At 43.1% G+C, this 14,627-nt stretch overlaps 1 protein-coding gene across 2 annotated transcripts in view; it reads left to right on the top strand.

The window, feature by feature from the left end:
- kif19 (kinesin family member 19) overlaps window positions 1–14,627 on the top strand; it is a 109,519-nt gene that overhangs the window by 43,275 nt on the left and 51,617 nt on the right. For both annotated transcript variants that reach the window (XM_078401119.1, XM_078401118.1), the window contains exon 3: window positions 12,400–12,510. In XM_078401119.1, the coding sequence (XP_078257245.1) occupies window positions 12,400–12,510 (111 nt within the window). The remainder of the gene's footprint in view (window positions 1–12,399; window positions 12,511–14,627) is intronic.

Below are 14,627 nucleotides of genomic sequence, written 5' to 3'. Positions count from 1 at the left end.
GCTGAACTGACCTTGTGAACGGTTCACTGATTTTCAACTGATGCCCATTGACCTGCGAAGTGGACCACCGTGAGAGAGGAGGGGACCCTTGTCGCCAACAGCTGCCTGGCATGGGACAGCCGAGAACAATGGGGGACCCAGTGGTGGGTGGGGGGGGGGGGGGGGCGGTGCCTTGAATATAGGGGGACATGGCAGGGTAAGTCCTTCGTTTGTTAGGCATTCTTCTGGGAATTCCTCAAAGGGCTGGGCCAAAGATAGATTCATAGAAGGAGTTTTGCCCAGCCAGCAAACCCATGTTAGTTATTCAGCTTTGATTTTAGAGTGGCAACATTCCTTATTTCTCAGACTAGATGCTGAAGACTTTCAATTGCAGTTTTTGCATCTTTATGGAAATTAGAATTCTCCGTGCAATCTATTGGAAGGTGGTATTGTCCGTAGACATAATTAGTCACCAAACTGTATGGTTCCTTTTAGGAACTGTCTCCTCCCTGCACACGTTAATCTCGTTTGTTCAGTGGAGTATTAATTAGCGATATTGAAGGAGATTAATTAGGGATATTTACTCTCACTGCATAGAACAGTCGTTGCTTTTCGTTGGAGGATGGAGCACCTGCAAACAAATCCTGTTGCTTATTTTATCTTTTGTAAATTAGAAGTGGTTGCAGTGTGGTGTCTGGTGTTAATGTATAATTCATCTTCTGGCAGAAGGGTTTCTGTGGCGACAACTGCTGTGGTTGGTGTTTTCCAATGGGAACCCCTTTTAATGGGAAGACCTGGGGGCATTATCTCTGACTTTGCACTACTATTGTCTATTCATTTGTCTATTCATTTGACTGTGTTTTTTAAATATATATTCAACTTTTTTTTGGTGTTTGTTATGGGTTTTACAGAGTAATATGTTTACATATCGGTTGTGCTGCTGCAAGTAAGGATTTTCTTGTTCCATTTCAGGACAAATGACAATAAAACACTCATGAATTGACTCACTTAAAAATCGATGGAAGAAAATGTTAAAAGGTTCTTACTTCACACTTCAGGGCCGGAGTAACTACACCGGATTGGGGTAATAGTCTGGATTGAAAGACCTGGGACAGGAGGATGTGGCTGTGAGTCAGGGTGGTTCCAGGATGTAAACAGGCAATGATTCAGACTGAGTTACTGGCTACTGTGTGATTCAGTTCAGTTTCATGGAAACAGGCCCTTTGGCTCATGGGTGTCAGGGGTTATGGGGAGGCAGGGGAATGGGGTTAGGAGAGGGAGAGATAGATCAGCCATGATTGAATAGTGGAGTAGGCTTGATGGGCCAAATGGCCTAATTCTACTATCACTTATGAGTCTATGACCTTATGAGTCCACCTCGACCATCGATCACCCGTTCACACTAGTTCTATGTTATCCTGCTTTCCCTTCTACACCCTACACACGAGGGGCAATTTATAGAGACCAGTTAACCTGCAAATCAATGCATCTTTGGGATATGGGAGGAAGCTAGAGCACCCGGAGGAAACCCACACAGTCTGGAATGGACAGTTTATTTAAATGTAATAAATAGTTGATGTGAAGAAATTGACTGCACAAAGCAAGGTAGTTGAAGCAATAGCTCAAATCCAAAGACCAGAGATGTAGCTGGATTAAGACCAGGTTGGGACAAAATATTCCTGGTAACTTGTTGTTTCAGACGGAGAGATGATATGGAAAATCAGAATAACACTCACAAAGATGACGTTGGGCCAGTAATAAGGAATGGTCTTAACTAGAAGGTCAGAAAGCAGAAGCAGTATTTCTGGAAATAAGAAATGATAAATTACACAAAAATATCACTGTAGATTATCTGTATCCTTAATGGCTGTTCCAATGGACAGAGTATTAAACAGAACATTTCAGCCTGTAACAAAGGCGATACGATAATCACAGGAAGCTTGTACCTGTGAATTAAATTGGCAAAAGTCATTTGAACGATGAGCTTACAGAATGCCCTTGAGTTCATTTTCAAGATCAAAACATTGTAGAATTGATCTGGTACGGACTATTTTAGTTCTTGTGTAATGAGGCCAAGTTCGTTGATAATCTTTTGTAAGCAGTACTTTGGAGAAAATTGATGTTAATGTAGTAGAATTTTCATTCAGTTACAATGTCCTCTTGTTCAAAACTGAACCTTAAATGTAATTATGAAGAGAATGCATTAGTTAAAACGGATTGTGATATTTGATCAAAATATATGACAGGAGATAACTATTTAATATTTTTTAATTGTACCAGATTCTGAAAAAAATATCAAATCCTTTAGAAATGTGCTCCATTTTTGCCTAACTACAGCATATAAGGGGATGTGTAAAATATTGAAGGTTACAATGCCAGGGAGAGTAATGATCCCGCGTGTTAGGAAAAAGTTAAGAGCAGCAAAGAATGATCAAAAGTTGAGAAAGGGCAAAAAATAGAATATGAGAGCAAATTAAGTAAAGATATTTAAACAGATGAGTGTCTATAAAAGGGAAGGAGTAGGAAGGAACTGCAGATGCTGGTTTACACCGAAGATAGACACAGAATGCTAGAGTAACTCAGCAGGACAGGCAACATCTCTGGAGAAAAGGAAAATAGGTGACGTTTCTGGTCAAGACTAATGCATGGACCCAACACGGGCTGGTGGGATGAGCTTTGATACGGCATCTTGGTCGGCATGGATGAGTTGGGCTGAAGGGCCTATTTCCGTGCTGTATGACTGCATGGCTCTCATTAATGTTAGTAAAGGAAGAACTTCTCAGAAATTAGGGGGACTTAAAGCTAATAGATCCCAGGACCTGAAAGGAATGATTGATTGAAAGATACAGCGTGAAAACGGGCCCTTCAGCCCATCGAGTCCACGCCGACCATCGATCACCCGTTCACACTAGTTCTATGTTATCACACTTTCTCATCTACCCCATACATGCCAGGAGTAATTTCCAGAGGACCAATTAACCCACAAACCCACCATCTTCAGGATATGATAAGATAGAAGGGCAGAACGTATTCCCAGGGTGGAAATGTCCAACACGAGGACATGGCTATAAGGTGAGAGGTGGAAAGTCTAATGGAGATGCGCAGGACAAGTTCTTTTTGACACAGAGGGTGGTGGAGGCCTGGAATGCATTGCCAGAGGTGATAGAGGAGACAGATACAATTGTGGCATTTAAGAGGCAGGGAATAGAAGGATATGGATTATGTTTAGGCAGATGAGATCAGTTTAACTAGGGATCATGTTCGGCACAAACATTGTTTGTGTGCTGTACTGTTCTATGTTCTATGAAACTGGAGCACCTAGAGGAAAACGTGCATGGTAACTGGGAGAACGTGAAAGTGACATACAGACAGCACTTGAGGTCAGGATCAAACCCGGGTCTCTGGTGTTGTGAGGCAGTGGCTCTACCATCTGCACCACTGGCTGGATGGATGCACTTTGTTTTAGTTGCTCAAGACTGCAGCATCTGCAGTGTCATGTGTGCCCCCATTAAAGGTGGCACAGTGGCAGAGTTGTTGCCTCTCCGCACCAGGGTCCCGGGTTAGATCCTGACTACGGGTGCTGTATGTACGGAGTTTTTATGTTTTCCCCATGGCTGTTCTTTGGGTGCCTTGGTTTCTTCCTGCTTTCCAAAGGCATACAGGTTTGTAGGTTAAATGGTGTTGCTAATATTGTATATCGTCCCTTGTGTGTAGGATAGTCCTAGTGGACGGGGATCGCTGGTTGGCACGGACTCGGTGGGCCGAAGATGCCTGTTTACATGCTTTATCTCTAAACTAAACCAAACTAATGTGAAGGAAGAAACTGCTACGATCCAGATGCTACGATCAGGCAAACGCCTCCGCTGTCACGCTGTGAAAACGGAGAGGATGAGACGGAGCTTCTTCCCACAGGCCATCAGGACTGTCAACTTTTATAACCCCAGAGACTAAATTTTTGTCGACAATAATAGTAACTTATTAACTTTATTTATATGCTGTAACTGTAATTCTTTTTGTGCACAACCCGCAGGCATTGCCACTTTCATTGCACTGCACATCGTGTATGTGTATGTGACAAATAAATTTGACTTGACTTGACTTGCAGATGCTGGTTTAGGCACAAAATGCTGAAGAAGGATCTTGACCCAAAAACTCACTCATTCCTTTTCTCCAGAGATGCTGCCTGTCCCGCTGAGCTACTCCAGCATTTTGTGTCTATAAACTAATGGGACGATTGCTCAATGCATAGACATTATGGTTGGTATTCCACTTTCCATCATCACCCGTGTATTTAAGATGCCTCTGCGCCAAAGTGCTTGCTGAGCAACAAGAGTAGAATAAGGTATAATTGACCCAAATTATGCCTCTTATCTGGTTTGTTTATGCTTCTTTTATAAATTAAATACATTATGTAAGTACAAGTAAAAGCCTTTATTATTTTTAGTCACTGATTCACATTCAGTGTCTGGTATGAACACGTCACCGATGCTTTGATCTGTGTCGGGAGCCCTCTCGTACAGCTGACCTGATGTTGACAAACAGCACATTGTGTGTAGCTCTACAGGGTTTCTCCAAAGATAATCACTTTAATGGAATTGTTTTTCATGGATTAGTGAGCTTTAAGCTGTGAGCTGCTGAATGCCTGCCACAAAGTGATACCTATTGTTTCAGAAGAAGCTAATGTATTGTATTTAAGTGCAGGGCCATATGGCAGACTGGGGCTGTTCTTCGGGACAATAGAAGTCCTGCATCTAGTGTGCATCTAGTTTCCAGCTCCAGGTGGCAGGTGGAACTCTAATGACCCAGCTCTGTCTCCTGAATTTCCTCTATTTAGCAGGTCAGCCTCTCCCGCTGTGACATGCCCACTTCATGGCTGTTGTGTAATCTAATTATAAATGATACCATGCGTGTCGAAAGAACATGACTAATTTATTTCTGGTGGATTAATTCTGTGGCATTTGCTTTGCCAAAAACGTACATATGTCAGTTGAGTAAAAAATAGAGTGCTGGAGGAACTCAGCGGGTCAGGCAGCATCTGTGGAGGGAATGGCAGATGATGTTTCAGGTTGGGATCCCTATTCAGACTGAAAGTGTGTGTGTGTGTGTGTGGGGGGGGGAAGGGGGGGGAGCCTGGCAAGTGATAGGTGGATAGATACAAAATGCTGGAGTAACTCAGTGGGTCAGGCAGCATCTAGGAAGAAGAGGATTAGGTAACGTTTCGGGTCGAAACCTGGCTGTAGAAGTCTGCATGATTGAATGGCGGAGCAGACTCGATGGGCTCAATGGACTAATTCTGCTCCTATGTCTTATGGTCTTATGGTATCCACAGTGAATGCATGGTTTGTTATTGAAGCCACGAGCTCTTCATATTTTTTAGAAACGTTTCGTAATTTATGCCCTAGATTGTCAATGCAAATTTGGTTATTATAATTCCATTCCACCGATTGCAAATTAAATTTGTATCATGTGTTTCTTGGACATCCAGAATTTCTCTAGGAAAGCTTAACATTAGGAGTGGTGGGTGCCAATTACATTTCCACATTTATTCCCTGCCCCACATGAAATAAATGACCACTGGGGAATATTTATTTATGCTAATAGCTGGGCTTATAGGTAAAACCCTTTTTGGCATTACGTTTGATAATAAAAGTGCGATATTTCCAGAGTATTTTTGCACAGAAAATTAAATGGCTTCTGAACTCCATGGGAAGAAATGTTGCAACTATTAACCATTAATTCTGAGGGCACTTGGAATCAACCAGGATCTTACAGTGTCCAAAGAACATCAAAAGGACCCCTATAAGATCACTGTTGACCAAGTTCACTTTTATCAAAGGTATTGTCAGTGTAAAAGGTGGAGCAGATGTACGGCCTGCTATTGATCAATGTTGGGTTTCCACACTTTATCTCTATTGTAATAATAGAAGCTGTTCCACAATAACACCTCCTACAGCACCAATAGACAATAGACAATAGGTGCAGGAGTAGGCCATCGGCCCTTCGAGCCAGCACCACCATTCAATGTGATCATGGCTGATCATTCTCAATCAGTACCCCGTTCCTGCCTTCTCCCCATATCCCCTGACTCAGCTATCCTTAAGAGCTCTGTCTAGCTCTCTCTTGAAAGCATTCAGAGAATTGGCCTCCACTGCCTTCTGAGGCAGAGAATTCCACAGATTTACAACTCTCTGACTGAAAAAGTTTTTCCTCATCTCCGTTCTAAATGGCCTATCCCTTATTCTTAAACCTTGGCCCCTGGTTCTGGACTCCCCCAACATTGGGAACATGTTTCCTGCCTCTAACGTGTCCAACCCCTTAATAATCATATGTTTCAATAAGAACCCCTCATCCTTCTAAATTCCAGTGTATACAAGCCTAGTCGCTCCAGTCTTTCAACATATGACAGTCCCGCCATTCCGGGAATTAACCTAGTAAACCTACGCTGCACGCCCTCAATAGCAAGAATATCCTTCCTCAAATTTGGAGACCAAAACTGCACACAGAACTCCAGGTGCGGTCTCACTAGGCTCATGTACAACTGCAGAAGGATCTCTTTGCTCCTATACTCAACTCCTCTTGTTATGAAGGCCAACATTCCATTGGCTTTCTTCACTGCCTGCTGTACCTGCATGCTTCCTTTCAATGACTGATGCACCAGGACACCCAGATCTCGTTGTACGTCCCTTTTTCCTAACTTGACACCATTCAGATAATAATCTGCCTTCCTATTCTTACCACCAAAGTGGATAACCTCACACTTATCCACATTAAACTGCATCTCCCATGCATCTGCGCACTCATATATCCTGTCCAAGTCACCCTGCAACCTCATAGCATCTTCCTCACAGTTCACACTGCCACCCGGCTTTGTGTCATTTGCAAATTTGCTAATGTTACTTTTAATCCCTTCATCCAAGTCATTAATGTATATTGTAAATAGCTGTCTTGCGGTACCCCTCTAGTAACTGCCTGCCATTTTGAAAGGGACCCATTTATCCCCACTCTTTGCTTTCTGTCTGCCAACCAATTTTCTATCCATGTCAGTACCCTACCCCCAATACCATGTGCTCTAATTTTGCCCACTAATCTCCTATGTGGGACCTTGTCGAAGGCTTTCTGAAAGTCAAGGTACAATACATCCACCAGCTCTCCCCTGTCGATTTTCCTAGTGACATCCTCAAAAAAATTCCAGAAGATTAGTCAAGCATGATTTCCCCTTTGTAAATCCATGTTGACTCGGAACGATCCTGTTACTGCCAATACTTCCTTCTCCGCGATAATCTCACACTGATCGATTTGGATCCAGTTTACTTTACCCAATCCTACCATTCCATTGTTCACTGAGCTAAACCGTGGTTCAAAACCAAAATGCCACGCTGAGTTTAGAAGGTTAATTTGAATTTTGATTCAGAACAGTTCACATTATGACTCCACAGCTATAGATTTCCCAGATGAGAATTCTTCACGATTAGTTTTGATGTGTAGAGGTAGCATGATTTGATGAATGTATCAACCTTTCATCTCCTCAGCCACTACTCATCCAATATCTTACCTAATGAGATAAAACCTTCAGGAGAACAATTGGTGAAATTGCAGTGAGGAATGAACTCCCTTAGACATTCCAATATGATATCTTCCCTTACAATTGAATGTGTTGTGGGGAAATAAGTGGTAAATGTTTATGCAAAGAACCGTAAAGAGCCAGCATTCAACTGATGGGCTGATAGATGTCGTGAGGGAATTTGAAATGTATGAAAACTAGTGTCACCTCACCTCACAGTTTATTTAAATAATTGAATTTAACATCCCCAGCTGACAAACTTTTGTATCTGAATCAATAATTTGTCATTCTTCAACATTATCCAAGTTCTACAAGGATCTAATTCAGGGGAAAAAGATCAAGTATGAATGCTGGAAATATGAAATACAAAGTTAGGTTGGTAATATCAGATTTCATTATAACATCTGTCTGTTTTTTATCAGCTCAAAATATAATAGGCATTGACTGAATTCTATGCGTCTTGAAGTTAGGGTTTAAGAACATGAAACACGGAACCATCCTACAAAGGAACAGGCCCTTCAGCCCACAATATTGGTGCTGAACATATGCCAAGTTAAACTAATCTCATCCGCCTGCACTTGATCCATATCCCTCGATTCCCTGCATATCCATGTGCCTGTCGAAAAGCCTCTGAAACGCCACTATCACACCTGCCTCCACTACCAACCTTGGGATGGCACAGTTAGAGCTATTGTCTAAAAAAAAAACCCCATCCCAATCTCATTTAAATTTTGTCCCTCTCATCTTAAAACTATGCCCCCTAATCTTTGACATTTCCATCCTGTGCCAAAGGTTCTGACTGTCTACCCTATCTATGCCTCGCATCATTTAATATATTTCCCCTCAACCTCCGGCGCCCCAGAGGAGACAATCCGAGTTTATCCAACCTTATCCAAAAAAAACATTTTAATATAAAAAGAATCATGCAATCAATTAAGAATTGTAAACACGTTATTTTCACTGAGGATTATCTCATTTACTTCCTGGTCGTAATTTCATGTAAATTAAACCCATTGAACTAGAAATATTCATAACATTAACAATATTAAACCAGTTATGAACAGTTACATAATAGCTCATTGTTATTCCAGTGACCTGCTGAGGAAATGAATAACGTAAGGATTTATAGGCCAGGATGCAGAGATTATCCAGCTGCGCATCACATTGATATGCGGGCTTGGGGAAGCAGCTATTTCATAGTTTAATTTAGTATAATGTCACGTGAACAAAGACACAGTAAAACGCTTGTTGTGCGTGCTGACCAGCCAGATTGTGCCGTACATGATTACAATGGCTCCTCATCTGGGCCAGCACACAGAGAGTCGCCGCTGTTCCGGCGCCATTTCACAAATTTCAAGTCTCTGAAAACTCCGCTCTTGCCCACGGAGATGTGCAATATCTTATTTTCTCACTCTAAGGCCGGGCGTCCGGGCGGCACTGGATCAGTGAAGTCAGGGTCGGCTTGGCCCAGCGAGATGCCATCGGCTCCTTCCACCGCCGCTCCGTGCAGCTACCTCAGGCTGCGCTCGATCCGCTCGCCCACCTGCTGTGGAGCCTCCTGCGGAGGTCGGGTGGATCATTAGAATTAGACATTAGTTTAATTCTTTCACTCTTATCCTCTTACGTAGCTCAATAATTGCCTGTTTTGCAACACCCCCCCACGTTAAAAAAACGCCTGCCAATCTCCTTTAAAGTTTGTCCCTCTCATCCAAAAGCTATGTCCTCTAGTCATATATACAATGCCAAGAGGCATAGATAGGGTACACAGTCCAAACCTTTTTCAGTGTGGAAATGTTCAGGACGGCACAGTGGCGCAGCGGTAGAGTTGCTGCCTTATAGCGCCAGAGTTCCGGGTTCGATCCTGACTACGGGTGCTGTCTGTATGGAGTTTGTGCATTCTCCCTGTGACCACGTGTGTTTCCTCCGGGTGCTCCGGTTTCCTCCCACACTCCAAAGACGTACAAGTTTGTAGGTTAACTGGCTTCTGTAAAATTATAAATTGTCCCTAGTGTGTAGGATAGTGCTAGTGTACGGGGTGATCACTGGTTGGCGTGGACATGGTGGGCCGAGGGGCCTGTTTCCGCACTATATCTCCAAAGTCTAAAGACCCCCATTAGGCACAATGTGAATTAGTTGCTTGATTTCTAAAGGCTGCTCTTGTTTAATTTTAAGAACACGTGAAGCAGGAACACAAGGACATGTAACCATTCGAGACTCCTTCACCCATCAGCAAGAATCCGGCCGATTTAATGTCTCAAACAATTTCATGACCTATCACCTTATCATAGATTTCCTTTAATATCAGGAAAGTATTGATCAATACTGGCCAATCAGGATTGAAAAGAGAAATTTCTTCATAGAATCCAATCTGTGATCAAGCCTCCACCACGAAGCAGGGTGCTCCAAAGGCTACAACCTCCGAGTATAAAGACCCGTGGGCAGGTACGTGGGTAGGAAAGGTTTTAAGGGGTTTGGGCCAAATGCGGGTAAATGCACTGACATAAATGGGGCATCTTGGTCAGCATGCCATACTGTATGACTCTATGAAGAAATTTCTCTTTTCAATCCTGAATGGCCAGCTCTTTAGAGTCATAGAGCTGTACAGCATGGAAACATACCATTCGGCCCACCTTGTCCATACTGACCAAGTTCGTTCACATTCTGGGCCGGTCCCGTTTGCCTGCATTTTCCTCATAACCCTCTAAAACCTTTCTATCCATATCTCTGTCTAAATGTCTTTTAAAAGTCAGAGCTGCTATGCCTGCAGGTGATCCATACCCCTCCATTCCAAGCATATCAACGTACCTACCTAAAAGCATTTACACTGCCAGCATCGTATTTGTCTCCATCACCACCCCTCTGGCAGTTTGTTCCAGACACCCACCACTCCCTGTGTAAAAAAGAACTTGCCCCACACATCTTCGTTAAACATTGCTCCCCTCACCTTCAAGCAAAGCTGTCTACCCTATCTATGCCTATCATAATTTTATATACTTGTATCAGGTCTGTTCTTAATCTCCGGTGTTGTCGAGAAAACAATCAAAGTCTGTCCAAGCTCTCCTTATATTTTCTAAACCAGGCAACATCCTGGTAAACCTCTTCTGCACCCTCTCTAAAGCTTCCACATCCTTCCCATGATGAGGTAACCAGAACTGCATGCAATACTCTAAATAAGTTTGAGGTGGTTATCTGCTGTGGGGTGACATCGGAACTTTACATTTATCTGTTGATTTCTGCAGAATAACTACTTTTAGTTTGTTAACACACAAATTAAGCTCCCGTTCCTTCCATACGGAAAGAGGGACGTAAACCACACCAGCAACGTTTGTCCTGAACATCTGCAGGGAAATATGAGGCACGCCATTAATAATCAATAAGAGCAGAATAGATTGAGAAGCCCAAGACACAGGCAATAGCCCAGGGACATCCCAAAATACAATATTCAGCTGCCAGAGAATGTTTCTGCGGACTGTTTGTATTTTCAATAATGATTTCACTTGAAGCAATTTTATTTCCTGTGTAAGGAAATAAGTTACGGTGATGGGGACAAAGGAATAATGTGGACATTGCTGTCATTGAAAGCAGATGAATGTAAAATGTTTAACATTCCTCCATACATTGTTTCAAATTTTTTTTTTGTTAAGAGGAAGGCAAGGATCCACAAACCTGCCTTCATCGACGGGACAGTGGAGGAGAGAGTCAAAATCTTCACATTCCTGGGCGTGCATAACTCTAAAGATCAATCCTGGACCCAGCATACTGATGCAATCATAAACACAGCTCACTAACACCTCTACATCCTGAGAAGACTGAGGAGATTCAATATGTCAACGAATAGTCTCTTGATCTTCTACAGGTGTACAGTAGAGAGCATATTGACTGGTTGCAACTCAAACGCCCAGGAACAAAGAAGATTGCAAAAAGTGGTGAACACTGCCCTGTCCATCATGGATACTAACCTCCCCATCATTGAAAGGATCTATAGGAGTTGCTGCCTCAAAAAGTAGCCAGCATCATTAGAGACCCACACCACCCTGGCCACACTCTTACTTCACTCCCGCCATCAGGAAGAAAGTACAGGAACCTGAAAAATGTAACATCCAGATTCAGGAGCAGCTTCTTCCCGACAACCATCAGGCTATTAAACACTACAACCTCCAAATACGCTCAGAACTACATAGACTTGGGGCATTGTTTTTGTCTTTGCACTGTTGTTGTTTGTTCATACACAGACGCATGCGTGCACGCACTCACACACGCACACACATACATATATACTGGACCTTTTTGTTACTTATAATGGTGTTTACAGAGTACTATGTTTATATATCTGTTGTACTGCTGCAAGTAAGAATTTCATTGTTCCATTTTGGGACATATCATATCATATATATACAGCCGGAAACAGGCCTTTTCGGCCCTCCAAGTCCGTGCCGCCCAGTGATCCCCGTACATTAACACTATCCTACACCCACTAGGGACAATTTTTACATTTACCCAGCCAATTAACCTACATACCTGTATGTCTTTGGAGTATGACAATAAAACACTCTTCTAACTCTTGAAATAATTCTACAACTGGAAAAACTACCATTTGCTTTCCTAGTCGCTTGATGAACCTGCATTTTTACTTGCAGTGATTGGTATACCAGGACGTACAGGCACCGCTCAGGACTAACACTTCAATTGCTCCGCATGTAAAACATTCCTCACTTTTTATTTTCAACCAAGTTGGACGTTCTGACATATTCCACACGACGCGCGGTTTCCTTGCCCAGATATACCTCACGCAGACGGCTGCTTCACATGGGGGTCGGGGAAGTTGCCTTCATTCACCTTTACATGTTGCCCCCCTACAGATGGTGGTGCTGATGGACCCAATGGGAGATCCTGATGACATACTGCGAGCCAACCGGTCTCGGGAGAAATCGTACCTGTTTGACGTAACCTTCAATTACTCTGCAACGCAGGTGAGGCATTTACTCTTGCACAACACCATGGGCAAGGCTCACTCACAATTCACTGTCCAGTTTTACCCCACCCCGTAACAGTTGTGATATTGATATCAGCCCCGCACAAGGGCACCTGAAGGAACATTTTCTCAAGGGTTACTGTGGCATTAGTGACATTCAGAGTGAGCAATGCCTGTGTGGGATTCAAAATCGTAGCCATCTAAACCTGATATCTTGTGAATGTTGAATGTAGAGGCAAGAAATATGATTTTTGATGCATCTGAATGATCACTGTAAAGCAAGGTGACAACTTACCAAACAAAATGTTTGATTCCGTTTCATCACCATCAAATCAAAAATATGAATGGGTTACATTTATTCAGTGTTTGTGTCTTGGAGCAGGATGCAAGATTTATACATCTAAACTTTAACATCATGTGGGGCAGAGCACAACATAAGTTGTTGAAATATTGGTGACAGCAACAGGCAGCAGACCGTTGGGCTCAGACCAGGTAATTCTTGGTTGGACTGCTGTCTATGGTGATGTTTGTTGTAAACAAATAGCTGGAACAATCCAACAGAATAGTGAAGCTGTACGCCGCACATTTCAGCTGGCCTCCGGTCTCTGATTCATGGCTTTAGTTTAGTTTAGAGATACAGCGCAGAAACAGGCTCTTCAGCCAACCGAGTCCGCACCGTCCAGCGACCCCCGCCCATTAACACTATCCCACACACACAAGGGAGAAAACCCACGCGGTCACAGGGAGAACGTACAAATTCCTTACTGACAGCACCCGTAGCTGGGATCGAACCCAGATCTCTGGCGCTGTAAGCGCTGCAAGGCAGCAACTCTACCACTGCGCCGCCCGGTGACTGGGCTCCCTGGGAACTAGAGGTCTGTTGCTGGTGTGGTTCAGCAAACTGTTTTATGCAAGTTGAATCTCAGATGGATTTTTCACTTCCGTTATGAATCACCGCCATCTGGACAAGTGGATTAGGCCACAGGTCAATTTGGAGATTTTGCCACTTTGATCTACCTCTATATATTTGTTTTAATTACTATCCAAAGATCTGACTCGACAATCTCCACTTCAGAAAGTGTATTTCAGATCACCAGCCTTAAAAAAATCAAAGAATCATCAAAACTTTTGTTTTAAGCGATTGGAAAAGTATTCGGTTCTGATACAACCGAGCTATCACTGAATGTTATTATAAGCAGTAAATTTATAGATGCCTCAATTTAAAAAAAGCAATAAACATGCTGAATGTCTTATTTGGAATTTATTGATCTGTTTGCAGGTGCTGAATATTATTTGATGATCACAAAAGATTATTCATTTGTTATTCATTTGTTGAAAGGGGAGGCCTTGGGGAAAGTGTGGAGGCCTGGACTAACAGACCAGCGACCTGGGCTAAAACCCTGTCCTGACAGTCCGTGATAGTTAAAAAGTAGTTAGTAAGCTGTGGTTGGGCTTTGTAATGATGGCCACTCCTACCACTGAGTTTGATGTAGCCCCTCTGGAGGGAAGTCTGCCATCTCTCAGCAGAAGTTTCCTACTTACGACTCCAATGAGACTGACACTTAAATGGGTCGACCAATGTTCCACAGTTAAAGACATTTATACACTTCTCATGACACCAGGTAGTCCCATTGTGCTTGACAGCCAATGAGGGTGATACAGTGGTGCAGCGGTAGGGTTGCTGCATTGCAATGCCAGAGACCCGGGTTCGATCCTGACTCTGGGTGCAGAGTTTGTTCATTCTCCCTGTTATCACGTGGGTTTTCTCTGTGTGCTCCGGTTTCCTCCCACTTTCCAAAGACATGCTGATTTAGAAACATAGACATAGAAACATAGAAAATAGGTGCAGGAGTAGGCCATTCGGCCCTTCGAGCCTGCACCACCATTCAATATGATCATGGCTGATCATCCAGCTCAGTAGCCTGTACCTGCCTTCTCTCCATACCCCCTGATCCCTTTAGCAAAAAGGGCCACATCTAACTCCCTCTTAAATATAGCCAATGAACCGGCCTCAACTACCTTCTGTGGCAGAGAATGCCACAGACTCACCACTCTCTGTGTGAAGAAATGTTTTCTCATCTCGGTCCTAAAAGACTCCCCCCTTATCCTTAAGCT

This window comes from Rhinoraja longicauda, chromosome 6 (assembly GCF_053455715.1).
Source record: "Rhinoraja longicauda isolate Sanriku21f chromosome 6, sRhiLon1.1, whole genome shotgun sequence".
Lineage (NCBI taxonomy): Eukaryota > Metazoa > Chordata > Chondrichthyes > Rajiformes > Arhynchobatidae > Rhinoraja > Rhinoraja longicauda.
The sequence above is the reverse complement of the archived record's forward strand: the minus strand, read 5'-3'. Positions and strand labels throughout refer to the sequence as shown.